This window comes from Lates calcarifer, linkage group LG16_LG22 (assembly GCF_001640805.2).
Source record: "Lates calcarifer isolate ASB-BC8 linkage group LG16_LG22, TLL_Latcal_v3, whole genome shotgun sequence".
Classification (NCBI taxonomy): Eukaryota; Metazoa; Chordata; class Actinopteri; family Centropomidae; genus Lates; species Lates calcarifer.
In genome coordinates, this window is record NC_066848.1 from 25,096,365 (window position 1) to 25,117,775 (window position 21,411).

Consider the following 21,411-nt stretch of genomic DNA (forward strand, 5'->3'; position numbering starts at 1 on the left):
AAATAAAACTATAAAATCTTACATATACTTTCTAAGAAAAAGATGAAAAAGATGGAGCTAATCAATGCTTATTTTGTGTATACTGAAAGCCTTTACAGATATTCAATTTATTTTATCATCCATTGCATTTTAAGTGCTCTTACTCACACAGAAACATAGATTTACATGAGCTATAAATATGTATTTTTTCATTTTTAAATTCTAATTGCATTTGGGAAACAACTGACAGCAGATCAAAAATCAATCAAAATCTTAAAGGTTTAAACATAATCTTGTTTGCTGTGTTAATAACAACTTAAAAATAAGGTTTCGCTGGATATTAAAACATCTCCCAAAATACAAAAAGAAATACACTGTTGTTACTGTCTGATAATGGTTTTCCATTGTGAGAAGGTAACAGCATTAAATTTTGTCCCTGAGCACTGACGTGTGAAGGACTGGAGGAGTGAAAAGAAGAATACAAGGGTCAACACTGGTTTCTAAATCCTCTTTTTTTAGCTGAAGAGCATCAAGAACAGCCAATAGTCACTCAAGAAACCTCAATTGTGCTGGAGTGGTTCAGTAGATTGAAATCAATCAATAATTGTTTTGCCAAACACAATGGAGTTGTCTTTGTGGCCATTGTTTATTTTCATTTTATTTATTTATTTTCTCTCTTTATTTCTTTTTTTCGCCTTGGGGCAATTCCCAAAGCTGTCCTACTTAAACTAGTGTACTGTGACAATTTAGCTGGAAATAACAGATCACTCTCCTTCTTTAGGTATGACCTGATCTTGTTGGTTTAATTTCCACTCAGCCACAACAAAGCTGTGAGTGCTACACAGCTGTCACCATGATGAAAACACACTGCAGCAAAAGCCAGAGCTCAGCAAATGCCTCACAAACAGAAACAAAATGCATAGGTTTTTTTTCTGCTGAGGGATTTCTGTTGTCTTTTTAATGTTGCCATTTACATGTGTGCAGGTCATGTGTGGTACTTACAAATGAAGTGTCAAATGTTTTACTTCACTTGCACTGCTTTTAAACAACATCAAATATTAAGCGATGCAGGACACTTGTGAAATGTGTTAGATTTATGTAGGGCACCTGAGTCATGAATTTTAATTGTGAGACATGACAACCCCTGGAAAGGAAGCAGAACTGAAACTGTTGTCACATGACACTGTGGAAAACAGCAGGCACACATGAATGACCTGATTCATCAATGTTAAACATTTCCACTGTCAGACAGCCACGGAAATTAACATTGAATAATCCCAAAGCTTTCAGCCTCCACAATGGCAAATATTTTTATTTTATTGAAAATGTACTGTATTGAGTATGGAGGTTAACCTTGGGAACATCTATACTCATTTAGCCCCTAGAATAGCTTTGTAGCTGAGGTTATTGCCAGTTTAAAAATGAAGATGACCAGACACAAAGCTCTACTAACTGTATTACTCAAGGTTCCATGTTCATCAGGATTTATTCTGAAGGTAGCCAAAAAAAAAAAAAAAAAAAAAAAAAATCAAAAAATCATGTTCAGAAAAGAATGTACGAAACACAAATACTGGCATTTTCTACAGTTGGATATTGCCTTTCCTGTCTTTCAAGATTCTCCTCTCATAGTTTTTAAGAGAGAAAGAAACCTAACAGACCTCTTAATAAATATTTCCACCTCCTAAATCTACACAGCAAACTACTCTTAGACCTGCTGCAGATGGAAACTGCCAGTGTGGTAACTTACTGATGCTGTTCATTCAAATATCCTCACATTGGAAAATCTATTTCTGTTAAGGACATCATTAACTGTAACACAAAAGTGGTTGTCTATCTCATAACTTACCCATGTGGCAAATCATATGTGGGTAAAACTAGCAGGGAGTTTAAAGCGTGTGTAGCAGAGCATCAAAGTAACATCAGATGCAGAAATAGAAATTCTTTTTTAGCTGCTCTTTTTTTCTTTTTTTTTTTTTCACTCTATTTCATCTTTATGTTACGCAAAGCAAATAAAAACTGTTACTAAGACAGAAATGATATTCTACCAGCTAAAAACTTTAACGCGCTATACAGTAGATTCAACACCAAATCTCATCTCAAATGCTTCTTGTGAACTTAATATACAGTGGCTTCAGAGAATATTTACACCCCTTCGCTTTTTGCACACTTTATTGTGTTGTAGATTTAACTTTGAATGGATAAGATTGCCATTTTATCCATTAATCTACACTCAATAATCCACAATGATCCACAATTTTTTTTTTTTACATATTGTCTTGTTTATATCTCGTTTTGTATTTTGTATTTCTATTTTGCTATCCCTATTTGCTGCTGCCACAATGTAAGTTTCCCTGCTGTACGACTAATAAAGGATCATCTTTTAAATGAAGCAGTATCGACCTGAGTTAGAGAAAAAGTGAATCAGCTGCAGGACTATCATCACCATTTTTTCATGTTAGTGAGGATGCATTCAAAGTATTGAATTAAGATCCTTGTTTTACTAAGCTTTTACTATACTTATGGTTTCTCGAATAACTTAAAACATGATCAGTTTTGCTGTAGTGCTTTCATCAGTTTTACAAAAAGCTGGACATACATACACACACTTAACTGTACTGCATTATACAAAGAGGTGTGTTTGTTGTCTGACCTACCCTAATTGATTTCAAAGGGGTGGACAAAATAATAGGAACACCTGTCAACATAACACAATACAGTTCAACAGCACCACAAACGGCAGCCTCCAAAATGATAAGACATTTGAATCAATGCCTCTTTAACACAATTTCAACGAAAAACAGAACATTATAACCTTCATGAAGGTAGGTTTACTGCAGGACTGTATCAGACTGTTTGAGCTAGATGTGCCTAATAAATTGACAGTTGAGTGTATATGGAGTGAAATGTTGTGCTCTCATACCTCTTTCTAGTGTTCAGTGATTGTGATTAACTCAGATGTACCCTTGGGGATTCCTGATAATGTCACTGATTACAGATTAGCTCTAGGTATGTGCATGAATATAAGGCTGTCTGACACTAGTATCGAATTTGGAGAGAGCAGGTGAGCTCAAAATATTGGTCATATGAAAGTATTGGCGCTTAGATTCATTTTTATGGATGTCATTAACATGACCTAAATTTTGGTGTGTTCTTCCTGTGTTTATTTTCAGTTTACAATCTGCCTCAGTAATGTTCTCCAACAGAACAGAAGTAATGATTATTCAAAGAAAAATAATGAAAGCACTGAGGTAGGTGTTTTGTGAAGAACTGCTGCAGTTGTTGCTGCAATAATTTCTTTTATACTGCATATTCAGAATACCGATGGTAGAGAAATGACTGTCTCTGACTCCTCTATATGACAGGTTGTACCGTTATTTGATTAGAACGACATTTCACATTTGGTGTTTCAACCAAAACATTTCCTGTGTTTTAACTCTGTGGTCAAGCAGAGTTGAGGAGTGGCCGACAGAGATCTAGTAAGCTCACTTCTTTTTAACCCCTGACCCTCAGATATTTTTTGATTTCAAACTTGCAGACTTCACGCAGAGCTACAAAATTCTTTAAACTACTTTTTGACATATGCAGCAGTACTCCCCTAGCTGTGAAAACATTTTGATGTCTAAAGCTCACCTTTACACATCAATTTAAGAGTTTACCAAAGAGAATTTACCAATAAAATAAATAACATAGTTACTGATTTATGGCCCGGTAATACTAATTAGCACTCAAGTTAAAATGTTAACAATTAATTTATATTTATTTCGCCTTTAGGTATTAGAGAACTTCTGATACTCATTTCCTTGTATGAAAATTCCAGGATACTAGTAATCGAGCATCAGAGGGATCTTTTTGTGTTTCTGTAGAAATAAACTGGTTTGGTGGCCTCACCTCATTGTGTGGCAGCCCAGCAGCTGAAAAAATTGGGATCTTCTGTCCTCTGGCGATGCTGTTCATGCCATCGATGGCTGAGATGCCGGTCTGGATCATCTCCTCAGGGTAGATACGACATTGAGGATTGATGGGCTGCCCTGGAAAACACAGATGCACTGTTTCACATAGAGACCCCAAGAAAAATAATGACATACTTCCCTGTTCATCATACAGGACGGAAAAAAAAAAAAAACAAATACAACTAAATGTTGCAAGAAAATAATGGTTCAATGCAACATATGTCTGCGTTATATGAAGCATGTGTTTAATTGTTGGGAGAGTGGGGATGACTGCATTCAACATATATTTTTGAGGCTGCAGTTTAGGAGTAAGATCAGCAAGGTCAGTGACAGACAATATAAAAACAATACTAGTTTTTATATAATTAAAAAAAACTATTCTAGATGTTATGTTCTTTATCAATTAGCACCAAAAATACAATAATCCCTGTTATTAGTTTAAACAGATTGTGTTTGTTCATTATTGTAACTTTGATAAAGAGCTGACCATATTTTAAGACAATTTTACACAAATGCAGGTAATTCTAAAGTCTTTACTTACTATTTAACCCCGGTGCTCATACACATACTTTATGTGGGACATATAACAGGTGACGTCACCCGTCAACACTTTACTCACTGAGCACTTTATTAGGAACGTCACACTAATACTGGTTAGTTCCTCCCTGTGCTCTCTAACAGCCTCAGGTCTTAGCAGCATAGATTCAATAAGATGTTGGAAACTTTCCTCTGAGATTCTGCTCCATGTTGACATGACTGCATCACATCATTTCTGCTGATTTGTCAGCTGCACATTCATGCTGCCAACCTCCTGTTCTACCACATCTACTCACATCAAAGGTGTTCTACTGGATTCAGATCTGGTGACTGGGGAGGTCACTGAAGTTCACTGAAATCACTGTCATGTTCATGAACCCAGTTTGAGACGACTTTAGCTTTGTGACATGGAGCATTATCCTGCTGGAAGTAGCCATTAGAAGATGGTAGACTGTGGCCATAAAGGGATGAACGTGGTCAGCAACAATACTCAGATAGACCTTAAAATCATAACATTCCCACTGAATGTGTTTGTGTTTTTGAATGTGCCTTTTTCAGTTTGTTTTACTTTTTTGTAGAATTCATCCGTTTGGATTAGAAAATATCCTACAAATCAACAGGAGGATGACAGGTTCATGAAATCGTACCCATGATGTCCAGGTAGTCCTCAGCCAGAACACTGGGTCCACGGTCGATGGGTTTGCCCGAGCCGTTAAACACACGACCTGAAAGAGGAAGACTTTCTCCCTTGAGCCAAGTGGAAATCAAGTCTATTGTATGATAAATAGAAACTATTTGGTTCATCTGAAAGTTGAATTCAAACATAATTACTAAAAAACATTAATAAAATGCAATTCATTAGATGACACTTCCAACCACATCTGATCTATTCTGTTTTGTGTTAGACTAAACAGATGAGAGTGCTTCTCACGGCTCTTGTCGAGTCTACAAGTAACATGTACAAGTAATTAGAAATTCATGGACATGATTAATGATACTTCAAAAACAAAAGCAGGTTTACTTTCTACAGCTGTTCAAATATATGTAACCTTGCGCTGTACTGAGATAATCACACTGATTGAGACAAGAGCATTCAGAGATAAGGTTTGATTCAGTGCTGTTTTGCTTTTACCATTTACTGAGAAGATTGAAAACATCAGTAAAATAAGCAAATTGAAGGAAAATGCAGCATAACACTTAAAGCAGTGTTCAACATGCTTTTAAATTTTTATCTCTGTATTTCAAACAGGATTATTTACTTTATTCTGTAGAGTGTTATCACTAAATTTGGATGAATTCTGACATATGAAATGACATGTTGATCATACCCAGCATGTCCTCTGACACTGGAGTACGCAGGATATCACCGGTGAACTCGCAGGCTGTTTTCTTGGCATCAATGCCTGATGTTCCCTCAAACACCTGTACAAACACAGACACAGGAAGCAATTCATGAACACTTGCATCAGCATGCTAACATGCAACATGCTAGCTTGTTAATGTTTCAGGAGTAGTCTTTTCATTTCATAACTGGGTATACAAACCTTTATTCACAGTGTCATAAATGTCATCTTTTCTACACCTTTTGAACACATGCAGCCCCACATCAGCACAGTCCCACCTCCATATTTCATGGTCACTCTCTGTCACTATACAGTCACTGTATCACCAAACTCACCGTAGGATTCCCTGCAAACATTAATCAGGCTTCTTTTCATGTTCTGTGGTAAACTTTAATCTGCAGTTTTGTGTTGTTTTGGGAGCAGTGGTTTTCTTCTTGGACACCATCTGTAGAGACCAACTTCATGTAAAGTACTTTTCATTAACAGTGTGTGTAAACAGTGAATTGTGCATGGCATCATCTCTGGAGGATGACCACTGCTCCTTCTGTTATTGATAGTATGGTTCCCAAGCACTGCTGCAGCTGTGTTTCAGCATATGTTCAGTAGCTTGCTGTTGCTCTAGTATCTTCTCCATCTTTATGAAGTCCAACACTCTGCTTTTATTATCATGTGGAGCTATGTTACATTAGACACCACCTGTGGTGTTCAAAGGTTCTTTCGTAACCAATCACTGCTGTTGCATTGAGGTTGTACTTCGGGGTCTATATTTTCAATATTGTCTATCTAACCGGTTTAATTAAAAATAAGATCAAATACCCCACACTTCAACTTAGAAATAATACAAGTTGTGGATCAATTAATTAAGTGTAGTCCATTTGTTGAATACTTCATTTTGCTTTATTTATTTTTAAAGGCGCAGAAACCCCCTTACAGCTGGGCACTGTAGATTTTAGCAAAGCAAGGTGTCAGTCAGACTTATATATATTGTGTTTCTTACCTGGACGACTGCCTTGCTTCCAATCACCTCCAGGACCTGCCCACTCCTCTTGGTGCCATCCGGCAAGGTCAGGTGAACAATCTCTGCATATCTGGGGAACTAGTTCAAAGAGATTCAACAGTGTCACTAAAACTGCCCAAAAATGTAACTTATAATACCAGAGGCATCTGAAAACATCCTTGGTAATTTATACTGACTTCAGTAAACATTTATTTTACAGTTGGTTGAGGGGTAGTCCCACATAGCCAGACCTATCCCCACTGCACTGCAGTTGAGTGATGGTGTCGAAGCCTCTTAATAAATTCTCAAACTAGACTCTCACACTAGGGGAATATAAGTCAACAATAGTTTTAATAGTAATAATAGGAGAAGTCATATATTGACATACAGTTTAATAAAAACATCTTCTTAGCAGCCTCACCTTCACGTTATCCAGGATCACCAGGGGTCCATTTACACCGGACACAGTAGAATAAGCTGAAAGAAGAGAGTTACACAGTTCATTCATTTCTTCATTTCAAGAGGCCACAGGACAGTAAAATAAGGCAGGCAATGCTGACAATATTACCATTTCGTTGTGTAGCTGAAAGCCACCAATCAACATGGGAACATGGAGACTCTCCTCCAGCCAATACAGTTAATAATCACAAGCTGACCTTTCATGGTGAGACTTAAACAGCTTTCATGCACTTCGAAGCCCAAATGTCAAAGGTAGGGAAATGTCAGGAAAAATGCATGAAATTCACTTGTTCCTGAGCAGGAAGTACAATTACATAGGCGTGTGGTTAGTTCTGAGCCTCACAATAATAGAATACTAAATGAAGGGTCATCACTGACGAAGGTTAGTGGAAACAGCCTGTGGCCTTCCCTAATATTAAAAATAATAATAACTGTAGCAAGATGTACTGAAAGAACTTACTAGAGCTCAATGAAAAGTACACATCAAATATGTCAGCAACAATGTTGCACAATGCCATTTCCATGACCTTCAGCTGCTGTCTCTTTCTTTAATCATCAATAAGATGAAACAGTAATTCACTTTATTTGTACTTAAAGGACCATTCCAGTGGTTTCGCAATCAGTAAAGTAAATCCTGTGTACTTACAACCAACATTACTGAAGTCACTTCATAATTGATGCAAATTTCACAATTACTCTTAAAGAGGTAACACAGTTTGTTCCGACATTGTCTTTGTCTTAGACAGAGGGTTTAGAAGTCATCAACTACCGTTGGGTCACCTGATTCAAGACTTCATTTACTTCCATTTCAAGACTTCATTTACTTCCATTGCCGCTGGAAGTTTCATCTCTGAAAAAGACCTGTTTTCTATGACAGTTTGTTTGTTTTGTTTATTTTTTTCCCTTGGGCTGTGGCCTTTGTGAACTGCTTAATTTACATTAAAATGGGGAAAATGGGGGCGTTCAAAGAATTCTGAGTAATTTTTCTAAAAGGATAACATCTGGGACGGGTGAGAAGAGAAGAATTACAGTGAAATACCCCTCTGATACTGGCTCTGGGTTCAATTATATGGATGATGCTGAAGGCTTTTGATGTCACTCACAGACTTTTATTTTCTTCACCACAAATTAACTAGACTTTTATAACAGACTATGAAGCTACAAGCACCTGTTATTGATGATTTGTTTCCCCTGTACAATACAGACGCAACATTTGATTGTACATATTTTGCCACTGGAATAAAAACACAAACTGCACAGTTCAGTGTCATATTCTTGTCATACTATAATCAACAGTAAGTTACCATAAGAATAAATTTGTTACCTCTTAGGAAAAGAGTGAAAATGAACCAAGTACACAGTGAAGTCGACCAAGTTGTGCATCTTATAACTTGTTTTGTAAAATGTGCAAAATGTGCAAATAAAATTTGAAAATGCATTATAAAGCAACCACAATAATCTCTCTTTGAGTATAGAGACACACATATTTTAGAAGAAGCAGTACTTTTCCCTTTAGTTAGCAAGTGCCCAACCCCCTCCCCTCTCCCCTCCCCCCATATGCTACACATCTGCAGACTAAGGAGGTAAATGCAAAGACATGGGGCTGAAGGGGGTGGGGCACTGAAGGTGGCAGCATTGTTTCCAATGGGTTTTCTATCATGGTCCAGTGTTCCTCTTTATCTGTGAACTGTCAATCTCAGGGCTGATATCAAAGGCACAAGGAAATTAGAACAGACTGGTACGAACATAAAGCACTAAAGCTTAGCAGGGTGCATCCACTATGCCACTAATTAGGCAGAGGCCAACAAAATAACCTGTCAATGCGCTACAGTATTGCAGCCATTTCCCACACACACCTGCATTTCACCCTCTATTAGCCAGACAGGCAATGTGTGTATGTGTGTGTTGAGGGGGGAGTGGGAGGAGGTGGTGAGAGGGTGGGACAGAGACTGTTGAGAGAGCCAGAGAAAAGATGGCTCAAGTGTGATGATAAAAACCAAGGGCACCACACATACAAAAAAAGATTGAAAAAAAAGAAAAAAGAAAAATCATTTTCCTCTTCAAAATAAAATGAATTTCACTCTAAACAGCCTTTATCTCGGTTCTTGTGTCAGGGCACAGATTCTAGTAAATGACTCAAGCTCTCATACATTTTGCTCTATACACACAGATGTATGTGTGTGTGTGTGTATATATATATATATATATACACACACACACACACACACACACACACACACACACACACACACACACACACCAGCCATAATGTTCATGAAGTGAATAACATCAATCATCTCGTTATAACACAATGTTCTGCTGAGGAACCTTTGGTCCTAACACTCATTTGGATGTTACTTTGTCACGTACCATCCACCTAAATATTGTCACAAACCAAGCACACACCCCTCCAATTGAAACAACACTCCCCAATGTCAGGGGCCTCCTCCAGCAGGATAATACTCCCACCACACCACAAAAACTGCTCAGAAATGTCTCCAGGAACACGACAAAGAGCCCAAGCTGTTGACCTGGCCTCCAGACTCCCCAGATCCCAATCTGACCCATCTTCTGTGGGATGATCCAGAGCAAGTCAGAGGCCATGGAGGCCCCATCCCACAACCCACAGGACCCAAAGGATCTGCTGCCAATGTCCCGGTGCCAGACACTACAGGAGATCTACAGAGATCCCATGTCCAAGACCCAACAGGTCAGAGCTGTTTTGCCAGTATGAGGGGGACCTTATGCAATATTAGGCAGGTCCCATAGGTACTGAATCAGATTGGGCGTACTGAATCAGATTGGGTTCTGGAGAGTTTGGAGCCCAGGTCAACAGCTTTGGCTCTTTGTCATGTTCCTCAAGACATTTCTGAGCAGTCAGGAGGCCCCTGACACGGGAGTGTTGTTGCCATTGAAGGGGTGTGTGCTTGGTTTGTGACAATATTTAGGTGGGTGGTACGTGACAAAGTAACATCCAAATGAATGTCAGGACCAAAGGTTCCTAAGCAGAACACTGTGATATATATATATATATATATATATAGAGAGAGAGAGAGAGAGAGACAATATAAATCCTGTATTCCTATTTTAGGCAACCTTCTAGGCAACCTTGTAAAAATCAATGAGAAGGACTGCTTCACGGCAATGTTAAGTTTAAAATGATTTCAGCATGAATGTGATTTAATTTCATTAATAAACTGGACTGGCCAAAGCAAACATTCTTACCTGATTATGTTGTCCATAAACTCAATTATGCAGACAATGTACTGAAAAAATACAATACATATATTAATGTTGCAATATATGGCAACAGAGGATTCATCTGTGTCGCCAACTCTAAATATGCTGAAATAACAGCAACAGATGATAGGAGAATGTCACTGGATGGTACAAATTCAGGTCAGTCTTGACCATGTAGCCAGACTGCAGAACTGAAAACAAAAGTCAGTATACAACATGAGGCGCAAATGTGCATGTAATGAATTCACACACTTTGGCTGCACAATCAGCAAAGTGTACCTGACCTATACAAAATATAAATCAACTACAGTATGTCATTCCACAGTAGTGAAGATCTGAGAATGGCTTCAACATTGCTCCAACAATTATTAAAGATTATTATTATTACACTGATTGACATCTTTTTACTTAAAGAGAGCTCTCCATACCTAAACATGCCCCATTTGCAGAAAAAGGAAAAAAACGCTGCTTTTATTAAAATTCCATCAAATTTTCACAACATTATGTTTTTTTATGGCCAGGCCTTTTTCCCCCTCACAAAGGGCAGATTGTCCATGTTGGCCATGTTTGTAAAAGGACTTAATAGCTACACTTAGCCTACAAATTGCCCACAGATTTCAAAAGAGATACATATGGCTATTTCCTGAGGGATGATAATAATGCTGCAGGGAAAATTGGGCTACGTAATTATACAGGAACCTCCTAGAAATCCATAGGTCAGTGCATCTTTAGGTAGACATTTGTTAGCAGTGACAGGAGGATGTAAATCTAATTTTAATAAATTTTAAGTGACTTTGACTTCCCTCATTTACTGTGACCATCAAGCTATATTTGACAACCACAACATCACACCAGAGACAATCATAAAAACATCCTCAATCATAAAAACATCCTATTTGGACAAACAAATGAAATAAATAAGATTAAGGGAAATATTCACTTTTCCCTAACTTGCCTCATTTACCTTTTTAGTTCTAGATTAACAGCAGACTTACTTGCAATAAAATATAAATGTACTGTATCTTGTGTCAGCTGTCATCTACTAGATGTCATAAATGCTAAATGACAGGTTTCAGTTTCACAAGTTTCTATACATTTTACGGTCAAAGGTGTGTGGAAACTTTTAAACTTTTTTAAAACTATTAAATGCAGCATACAGTACATCATCATTTGCTACTTCCAAATAGTTTGAGGTGTTTTTGAGGTTGATTCCTTAAAGCAAATTTGGTGGCACCAAGTCTTAAGTATGCTGAATTTTTGAATGAGTAGTTCCAGTGGGATTAAAGGTCTAATGCTGGCTCTATATAGTAGCCCATCATTATATGAGAGGAAAAAAAACAAACAGGACACTTACGTACAACTGTGATGATTTAAAAAAAAGGTTTGCTCTCTCATTTCACAAGATAACAATTGCTCAATGGCCTATATGTTCATGAGGTGTGAAGTAGCAACATTTCCCATTAGGTTTGGAAAACTTTCTCCACCCCTCTTTTGCTACTTCAGTTCAAGTGCAGCAGTCCCCTGGCTTGGCATGCAACCGCAGTGTAGGTCACCCTGCAGCCTGTTCAGCTGCCAGAGCTCTTTGTGTACAAAGATGTTAATTGGTCCTAATCCGCCACTAGAAGCTGTTTTGGTAGCCTGACCTCGCACCCTGAAGGACACCTTGGTGTGAAATACTAAAGAGCCCATTCAAGTGCCAGAGAAAAGAGGCACAGAGCATTCCAACACAATTCAATTTCCCAGCTGAAAGAAGGGGGAACTCAAGGGGAGGCGGGGGTTTAGAGCTGGGATGGAGATGAGGGTGCATCATCATTCTGACAATAAATGAACGCTACAAAGCGGGGGCTGCTGTGATGTGCAGCCTCACAATCACGCCTTAGCCTCTACTTCAAGGGATTCCCACAGCCCCACTGGACATGGGAATGCTAATTGCCTCAAGCCTACAACCAGCCCTCACCCCCACCTCACCTCACCTCACCATACACAGACAGAAACATGCAACAGTTAGTCAATAAACCATCATGATAAAATTACTTACAATCCTCTGACTCATTCTGTAGCCTTTGTTTTCTATGTTGTCACGGTCAAGTTTCCAATGACATTAATGGTTCAAAGTATCAGTGCACCAATATCAAATCTGCACTTGCCCAAAATGAATAAACAGTCTACCATAGGGCCACAAAACAAATACATGTACCTACACTGCCATCTTGCTTATTAATTTACCCATTCCTCTACACCTCCAGTGGCTGCTTAAAACTCAAATCACAGCAACAAAAAGTCTGAACAATGGCTGTGGTAAAAGATGGACAGTTAAGAGCATATAAAGACATAGAGGCTCAATCATTAATTAAAGGGCAGGCTTTGTCTTCCATAATGCAACACTCATATGCCATATGTATGTTCAGAAAGTGATCATTGTAACGATTTCTCCTCATGCTGGCCAAGGAGAGATGCCTTCATAGATCATGTGCAGTGTAAAATATATGGGGGAAAAAATCCAGTCACTTTTTCCAAAAGTTCCAACAAAATCAAACTAACGAGAACTTCAGTGGTCAGTGAGAGAAAGAGATTATGACTTCAAGATTTTGTCACCCATTTTTTCTTGTGTAGTAGCACTATGAAGGGATCACCTTACAGCCAGCACAGACAGGACTGATTTCCAAAAACCGACTTTCCCATTGGTGGATGAACTGCAGGTATATGATGACAAGTATGTAACTGGATGCAGTAATAAAAACACTGTATCTGACAATTGAGACATTGCAGATGGTTTAGTGTGCAACCACTGCTCACGAAGGCCAATCAGGCAACTACCCTGAAGCCCCAGTGCCCCACTGGGGTCCTCAAAAACTACATGGTCACTCTGTAAAATCTATATTTGATTAATTGCTGAATTTTCTGAGAATATGGTCCACCGATAATTAATAAAGCTCATTCAGTCTCAAAGCTGATTCTGTTCCGTCTGCACAATACCTACTCGCAACGACTACCACATGTTCTGTGAACTGATGTCAAATTATCAAACAATATATTCTCTACATCTTAAAACTGATCTATTATCTCATAAGTCCTGGGATAAATGAAACTAATACAATCTTCAGCAGAAAGGATAAAACCAAGGTCATAACAAGTAAAAGGAAGAACATGTCTCTAAGATTTACTAAAGTGAAGAAAATCAAACAAACAAACAAACAAAAAACAGTGTTACAGTTTGAGACTAGGCAATCTGTTCATTTCTCCACCCGTTTTATTTGTGTAATGGAAAGGAAAAAAAATTGCTATGCTTTTTTTCTCAGATTAAGTTTTCAAGCTGCAGAAAGTGGTTTGTGCTTTTAACATAAAATATTTGTGTGACTAAAATGAACCCAAAAAAACAGATGAAGGTCAAGCTGGATGTTTTGTTAACAAATTGCAGACAACTTTTAGAACAAACAAAAGCACTTTAAAATCATGGGGAGTCATAAACAGTTCTCAGGGTATACACCAATCGGTTTTAATGTAGTAGTTTACACACCTCTGTCCAACCAATTGCCAATCTGAGTTTTGACATGTTGAACATCCTCCTCCTGGTTTTGACACCCCTACAAAATGAGATGCTTTTAGCCCTGCAGGTGCACAGGTACTTTGTGTAAAGGGGAGTCCCTACCACACTGCACTGATTGTGAGGAAATGTCATCAGGCTCGATCTGGAGCAAATTTGTGAGCAGAGTGGGGCCGTTGTGCAGGTGGGTATTATAATGAGGAACAACGGCCAGTCATGTCAACATGGAGCCGAATTTCAAGAATGTTTCCAGCATCTTGAGGAATCCATGCCACGAAGAACTGAGGCTGTTTGTGAACAACAGGAGGCCCTACCCAGTATTAGCATGGTGTTCCTAATAAAGTAGATGAAGTAAAACTAGAGAACAAAATGCTGTACTCACATAAAACCACATATCATTTAGTACCATCTAAGAAGTATCACAATTTGTCAGCAGTAATCATGCCACTGAGACAACACTGTCACAACTGAAATCCTGCTGTTGTCTGTTCTTCAATTATTTGCCAAGTTAAAGCTGATGTGCAGAACTACTGCAGATCAACACTCCGTGCATGGCCACAGCAACAAGTGGAGATGAGATGAACACAGCTCTACGTGTCCACGTGTCAACAGAGCAACTTTTCCTAGAAACCACTACCAGTGTCAACTGAAAATGAGGAGATGAAATATACAACTGTTTACATTGCTTCATTCAGACCATCAACACTACACTGAGGTGCTAAAGAGGAGACCCCACAGCTTTCCTTTTTTTAGAAGCCCTGTTCCCAGAAACAGATGCACAAACATGTTCATGTTTAATTCACTGCACTGCAACATGGATTTTGAAAACTAGAACGCATAAACCGCATAAGTTAACCATAAAAATGATGACTGACAAATGTTTCCGAGTTTGAACAAAGTATGCCAAAAAAGCATAAGAGGTCATATTAAAAGTGCATACATTATCTTCAACTGTCAGAATTTAGTGTATCATTAGCAAATGTAAACAGCACCAAAACCCTCTTCTCTTTCAGTGGATATAATACTCAAATTAAAAGCGTGAACAATATTTTAGGGAGGCAGAGGAGAAAACTGTATTGCATTACAACAGAATATAATCTATGATGAAAGACAAGCAACAATAAAGACTGTGTGTACTGGTGCCACTTTAGTTTATAAAAAGGCTAAACCACTGATACACTGTCATGCTACTGTTACATCCCAAGGTTTGGGGGAAGTTGAGCAGTGGAATGGGGAATTTCTAGTATTTGAAAATACACACTTACTTCTCTAAATGACCCAACAATTGTTGCGATGAAGAATGTCAGGAAATTAATGATGAGTGGTCAGCAACACAAGTGTGCCACTCACAAGGATGAGTTTCTGTTCATGCAACAGACAGAAATGGTGTCAAATCCTTAGCCCACATTTTAATGTTCTTTCATGAAAAGAATGGCAAACGCCCACGGGAGAGTCTTTTTTTCTACTGACAAACTAGCTGCTTAAGCCTAATTAGAATGTGGATTATAGAACTGTTACAAAAATAACATTGATTTTATAGAAATTACTTTCATGGTGACAGATGAGACATTTGTTTATCGTGACTACATTATTACAATTAATTAAATCTTTACAAAGAAGTATAGTGCCTTGCTCCATGTCTTTTCATAGCACTAAATGACAGAATGTACTACTAAAACAAAGACAAGCCATTTCGTGGGCTAATAGCTTTTGTCACATTTGACATGAGAGAGACAAAGGCCTCTTAAAAGAAAAGACTTGGTCTGATGAGAAATGTCTTTATTTGTTTATTTTCCTGCTCTGTCTCAGAGTGGCTTTTCAATAGCTGCCGCTCTTAGAGCCCTGTCAAGTCAATAAGGTAGTGAAAAACCATCTCATTATCGTGATCTTATAGACTATTTGATGTCTGGCGGCTGGCTATACTGAACAAAGTCTCTGATTTCCTACATCCTACAGTGACGTTATAGTTTGCTTTAACCTAACATAGACATGGTTGAAGATTTGTCATGTGTAGATGTCAGATCTTCATTCTGAGACACAAACAAAAACAAAAACCAAGTCTGATAGAGGACACACCCTGCCCCTATGAATGACTGACTATGACATACTATGTCAATAAGCAGCTCTCCTTGGTTTCGGTTATAACATCCCACAAATCTTTAAATTTCCACAGGCTCACTACTGATGGTCTTTAAAGGGGCATTCCACAGATTTCACACATGAAAACACTGTCAATCAAGTACTACTCAGCTTGTGAAAACAGTTGTATAATGTCATCTGTGACTCTGGAGGAGCCAGTCAAGTCTCAGAAAACACCTCATTATGTCACAGTAATGTCATCAGGGTAATCTTGGTTTGGCCTTTGAGAAACCACAAAATTATAATAGAAAGGCTGAAGGGAGTCGAATTAAAGAAGCAATTAAGCTGCACTATATGAAGAGCAGAGTGCAGCTTTTTTACGAACATCTAGGATACTACAGCCTCTGCTGCATCAAGTCTGGAGTTCTACTGGACTACACCAACTCACACGTGAACAGTGCTGAATTTCAAGTGTGAATCTTCTTGTAATTTACTGCATGAAAAATCATGGTGTATATTTAATTATCAAATAGTAGCAGACAGAGAACCAAGCAGGATCACATTCAGAGAAAGGCCTTGCAATTAAATTCACCTCTCCCAAGTTAATGCCAACTAAAACTTTCTCTGTGTGTATTCATTATCTTGAGAAACTCAGTATGGAATGGCACAGCATGTTAATTTCCACAGCACTAATTCTCTCTTACATTAAAGAAATACAATTTTTTATCAACTAATTTAAAAAAAGAGAGAGAGAGAGAAAAAAAAAAGAGAAACTGAGAGCAGCAGAGAGGTGCCTATGACACAACTGTGGAAATGTAAAATACCCCGAGTTTACAATGGGTGCTTTCTTCTCATCCTCTCTCCTTCACCCTCTGGCCCAAGATGTGGAGACTAACTGAGGTCTGCAATCATTGAGGAAGTTCCAATGCCTTCAATGAGTCTCGAACGAGTCAAGCATGCCGCAGTTTTTTTAACAGACAGCAGGACACAAAAGTGCAATGAGGATGTGCTAACCAACAAACCTAGCAGGCAGGCTTTTGTGGAAACATCACTACTGTAATATCTAGGGCTGAGCAATTAATCTAAATATAATCAAAGCTGCAATATGGCCAAGTGCAATATTCAAATCACAAGAGCTGTGTTTTTTTATAAAATGTAAAATGTTTCACAACATAGCATCATAAATGAACCACTGTCGTGTTACAGAGATGCCGCAGCCTACAAATCAGATTCAGCAGATGTAGGTGAACATGTTTGCTTGGTGCAGACCCCAGCAAAAATAACATCATCATCATTTATTTACTTTTTTTTTTCAGTAAAAATAAAATTAAAAAATTACCAATGTAACAGTGACTCATATCACAATCACAATAACTGTCAAAAAAGAATCACAATACGATTTTATTTTATTCCAAAGATTACCATTATTCATATGTATTCAAAAATTGCAAAGTAATTGTATAATCATGTATTTCTGTGTTAACTTCACTGCTGTTCACTTAAATCTGTGAAATTCCACCTGTAGACGTGGACCTCTGTGAAAACCACCCCTATATAAAAGCAGTATAAGGGACATTAAAGCAAAGACATCCTCTCTAACCATATGGCTTGACACATGCAACATGTATTGTAAAAGTTTCCTAACAGTTACTTGAGCTTATCATTTGGCTCTGAATTGCTACCTCATCATCAGAATGGACCACTGCTGTTTGGTAATGTGTTTGATGAGAGAAAAAAGGTGAGCCATTCTGCTACAACAAAATTAGAGAATTTCAGAAGTAGGATGGTTAGATGTTTTTAGGACAAGGGTTTTATCACACGTTGCATCCTCTCTGCTTAGCTCTCAGATGGCCCAAGCTCCATTAAGTCATTTCCTTCCAGTTTGCTAAAAGGCTTTTAGTCCATGCTTGCCTCTCTGACACTTGCACAAAGGAAAAACCATCACCTTGCTGGCTTCATGTGCTTGAACACAGTTCAACAGCATAATCAAACTCACTGCACAGGCTCTACATCAGGCTCACAGAGCAAAGTGCCAAACACCAAGATTTGTAAAACTCCCTCCATTGATTCAAACCAGGTAATCAGCACGATCAAAAATTTAACAATAAGGCCACAGCATGAACAACTAATCACAGTGGTCAACAAGGTAGATTAGGCTAGATAAAGTATGCCTTTGTTTTATTTGAGTGGGAAAACAATGGAACAATTATTTGCACCTTTTCTTTAAAGAATACCGTTTAATCATTCCCAAAGCAGGATACTTATCTAAAACTCTGAAATCATCAAAACCCATGTGATTCACTGAACTAATCAAAACAGATGAGTGAAGTCTTATCAAATTCCAGTTTTGTTTTGAATGAATGATGGGTGTCGAGTTAAAATACAGTGGTGATTATCTGTTCAAATAAAACACTTACAGCATGAACGAACCATCTTCCTCCTATAATCCATACTTATTAGGCCAGTGGTAATAAACCTGAACCAGCATTCAGATCATCATGAGCTACTACTCAGTCCAAACCTTACAGACTAATGAAATTTGACACAGAATGATCTACTCCATCAATTCTGGATACATTAGGACTTTCAGTTAAAAACTGGTTTTAGTTAAATATCCTTGAGGAAATCATCTATATAAAGTAGAGGATACAGGAAATAGAGACAGCAAAAACCACATTAAGATTCAAGTGTCAGTTATTGCTGCATTCAGATCAACAGTGGCCACAAAAACAATATAATTCATGTGTTGTTGTTTTTTAACTAAATTAATTTCTCTGAGAACAAACTTGACCTCATTTACCCAATACACTGTTTGAAAAATTAGTTGAGTGACAGAATATTAATCAGCAACAATTTTGACAATGAATTGATGATTAATTTGAACAGAAATGAACTCCAAAAATACACTGTTTCAGCTTCTCAAATGTGAATATCTGCTCACTTTCTTAATTCTCTGTTAAGGTAAATTAAAGATCTTTGAGTTTTGAGATTGATCAAAATATTCAGTAGTTGTAGCCCTACAATACAATAAAGGTAACAACTGCTTAAAAAAAAAAAAACTGTCTTCTATCCCTTCGACTGCATTAATGTTTTCAAAATATTTAACTTTAAATTTCAGTTCACATAAAACATTTTACACTTTCCAAAAGACCTGGTCGAAAATTAAGAAAATTTTAGTGTTTAGTTCACGTCAGACAAACTAATGCTGTATACTGACTCAATAATCAATATACTTTTAAAAATGTAACTAAATACATCATAATTCTGTTCTTGTCAGCACAGATAAACCTTTAAGGCAACATTCAAATTTAACAGCAGAATACAACTGTAGTTATAGATTAAAGAAATGCATATGTCCATCAGCCAAGGAAGTGCAGTTTGTCATTCTCATCACCTCCACTACAGCCTGCACAACTCATGTGACCCAGTCACATGAGCGATCATCCATCTGTCACCAGTCTGTTCTCCAACATGAAGATGCTACCATATGTCGAAGCTGGTCATTTAAAAGAGCGCCACACAGTAACTTTACTCTGGAGGCAATAGAAGGAACGCTACATGTGCCAATCTCAACTCAGTACATCATAAAACAACATTAATACGGTGTCTCATTCATTCGTGTGGTTACCACCAGTCAGGTGACTGCTAAGCTAACTAATCCACTACGCCGACCGTATTTGTGTTTTTCGGATAGTAGTAATACTGAGCTTGTGCGCAGCCACCGCAACAGTGATAATAATGTATTTGTACCGACATGAAATTAACATGTAACTCATATTTAAGGCAATCTTCGTAAAATTTCTAATTGTAATTCAAGCTAAGTGTAGCTACGTCGGACTTGTCACTGTTAGCTACAGCTAGCTAGCATGCTAGCTTAGCTGGTTTGCAGTTTTACAGTGATACAGGTTTAAGACAAATGGTAGTGCCAGTTGTATGATTAAATTATAACACTACCTCAGATTTAATAAGGGACGTAAAACCAGCTAGTTTTTATAATCGATTTGTAGCTTCGAGGCTTGACAGGCAGCTAACATTATGCCCCCCCTCCCTCCTTCCCCAGTGCTGCGTTCAGGTACATTGGAAAAACAGTAAGGTTATCAACGCCATTACAAGGTTTGTACTCTCTTCATCAACATGCTCCCACTCAACCTACATCTCGGATGAGTTTTAAACCAACTCCCCCAACACTGGAATTTAAGTATTTCTGAAAATAAAATATTCAGAAAATGAAGACATCGAACTTCATGTTCCCTGGCCGCGGACCATACTGTACATGTTAATACAACGTATTACTGTCCTGTCCTGCATCAGGGTTGAAGTTCCTAAGACGTATTTTCTAACTGAAGGGTGACAGGAGTTACATTTTGTCGGTGCATTTTTCTCCTTAATGCTGAGATCAACGACACATTGATAAAAAGTAGTCGCATTTCCCACCGTTCCCATGTCTTCGAATGCAGCACAACAATCTTGTTAGCCACTAGCTACAGCAGCTACATTCACCAGCTTGCTAACGTTACATACTTAGCCTGGGCTGAGAGATGTAATTTCTTGTCACAGCCTGGGTGTGTGTCCTCGCAGCTGCTGCCAAACCGTTGACGTCCATTGCCCTGTTTGCCACCAGCGTTGCCATCGTCGGACAAAGAAGGAAACCTGAGAAAGTTAATGTTGGTCGATGTGCTTTGCTAACTGCCGCAGAATTACTCAAATGACAGCAGAGCGCTGGTCATATGACACTGAGGAACCGGATGTTTGGAGAGGGGATGGACCCGACCGAGGCTGCGCATGTTATGTACGTGTATGAGCAAAATAGGTTAAGAGAACAGGGCATTTAGCGTTACCATTTGAGAGATACACATATGCATACTTTAAAAAATGTGCTGTTGGTCGCTTGCTTTCTGAATGAAAAGCTGACTAAAGTGGTGAGATAAGAATAAAAAATAACTACCAACAACTATAGGTTACAACTTATCAGTCAGTGCTGAGTTAACACTCAAACTAACATTTCACGTTTCACATTTAATCCCACTCATCCACATATTTTACCTTTATTTATACCCATTGAACCTGGGCAGGGGAGGTTGGGTGGGAGGCAGGGCACACCCTAGATAGGTCTAATGTATATACACAGAAAACACTCCGAGAAAGAAATCACAATAGCCTGTATGCATTGTACATTGTTACTGTTAATGATGGAAGTTGCCAGGTGGTGCTGAATAAAAATACAAATCAATTGGAAATTATGGAATTCAAGCACTTAACTCATCCTTTGAATGATTTAATTCC

At 38.1% G+C, this 21,411-nt stretch overlaps 1 protein-coding gene across 1 annotated transcript in view; it reads right to left on the bottom strand.

Annotated features, from left to right (window-relative positions):
• atp6v1ba (ATPase, H+ transporting, lysosomal, V1 subunit B, member a) overlaps positions 1-20,867 on the bottom strand; it is a 34,784-nt gene extending 13,917 nt beyond the window's left edge. The window contains exons 1-6 of the mRNA XM_018678897.2: positions 20,650-20,867; positions 7,228-7,283; positions 6,807-6,905; positions 5,795-5,888; positions 5,114-5,191; positions 3,868-4,007 (exon numbers count right to left, since the gene is read on the bottom strand). Of these exons, the coding sequence (XP_018534413.1) occupies positions 3,868-4,007; positions 5,114-5,191; positions 5,795-5,888; positions 6,807-6,905; positions 7,228-7,283; positions 20,650-20,758 (576 nt within the window). The 5' untranslated portion in view covers positions 20,759-20,867. The remainder of the gene's footprint in view (positions 1-3,867; positions 4,008-5,113; positions 5,192-5,794; positions 5,889-6,806; positions 6,906-7,227; positions 7,284-20,649) is intronic.
• Between the last annotated feature and the right edge of the window lie 544 nt (positions 20,868-21,411).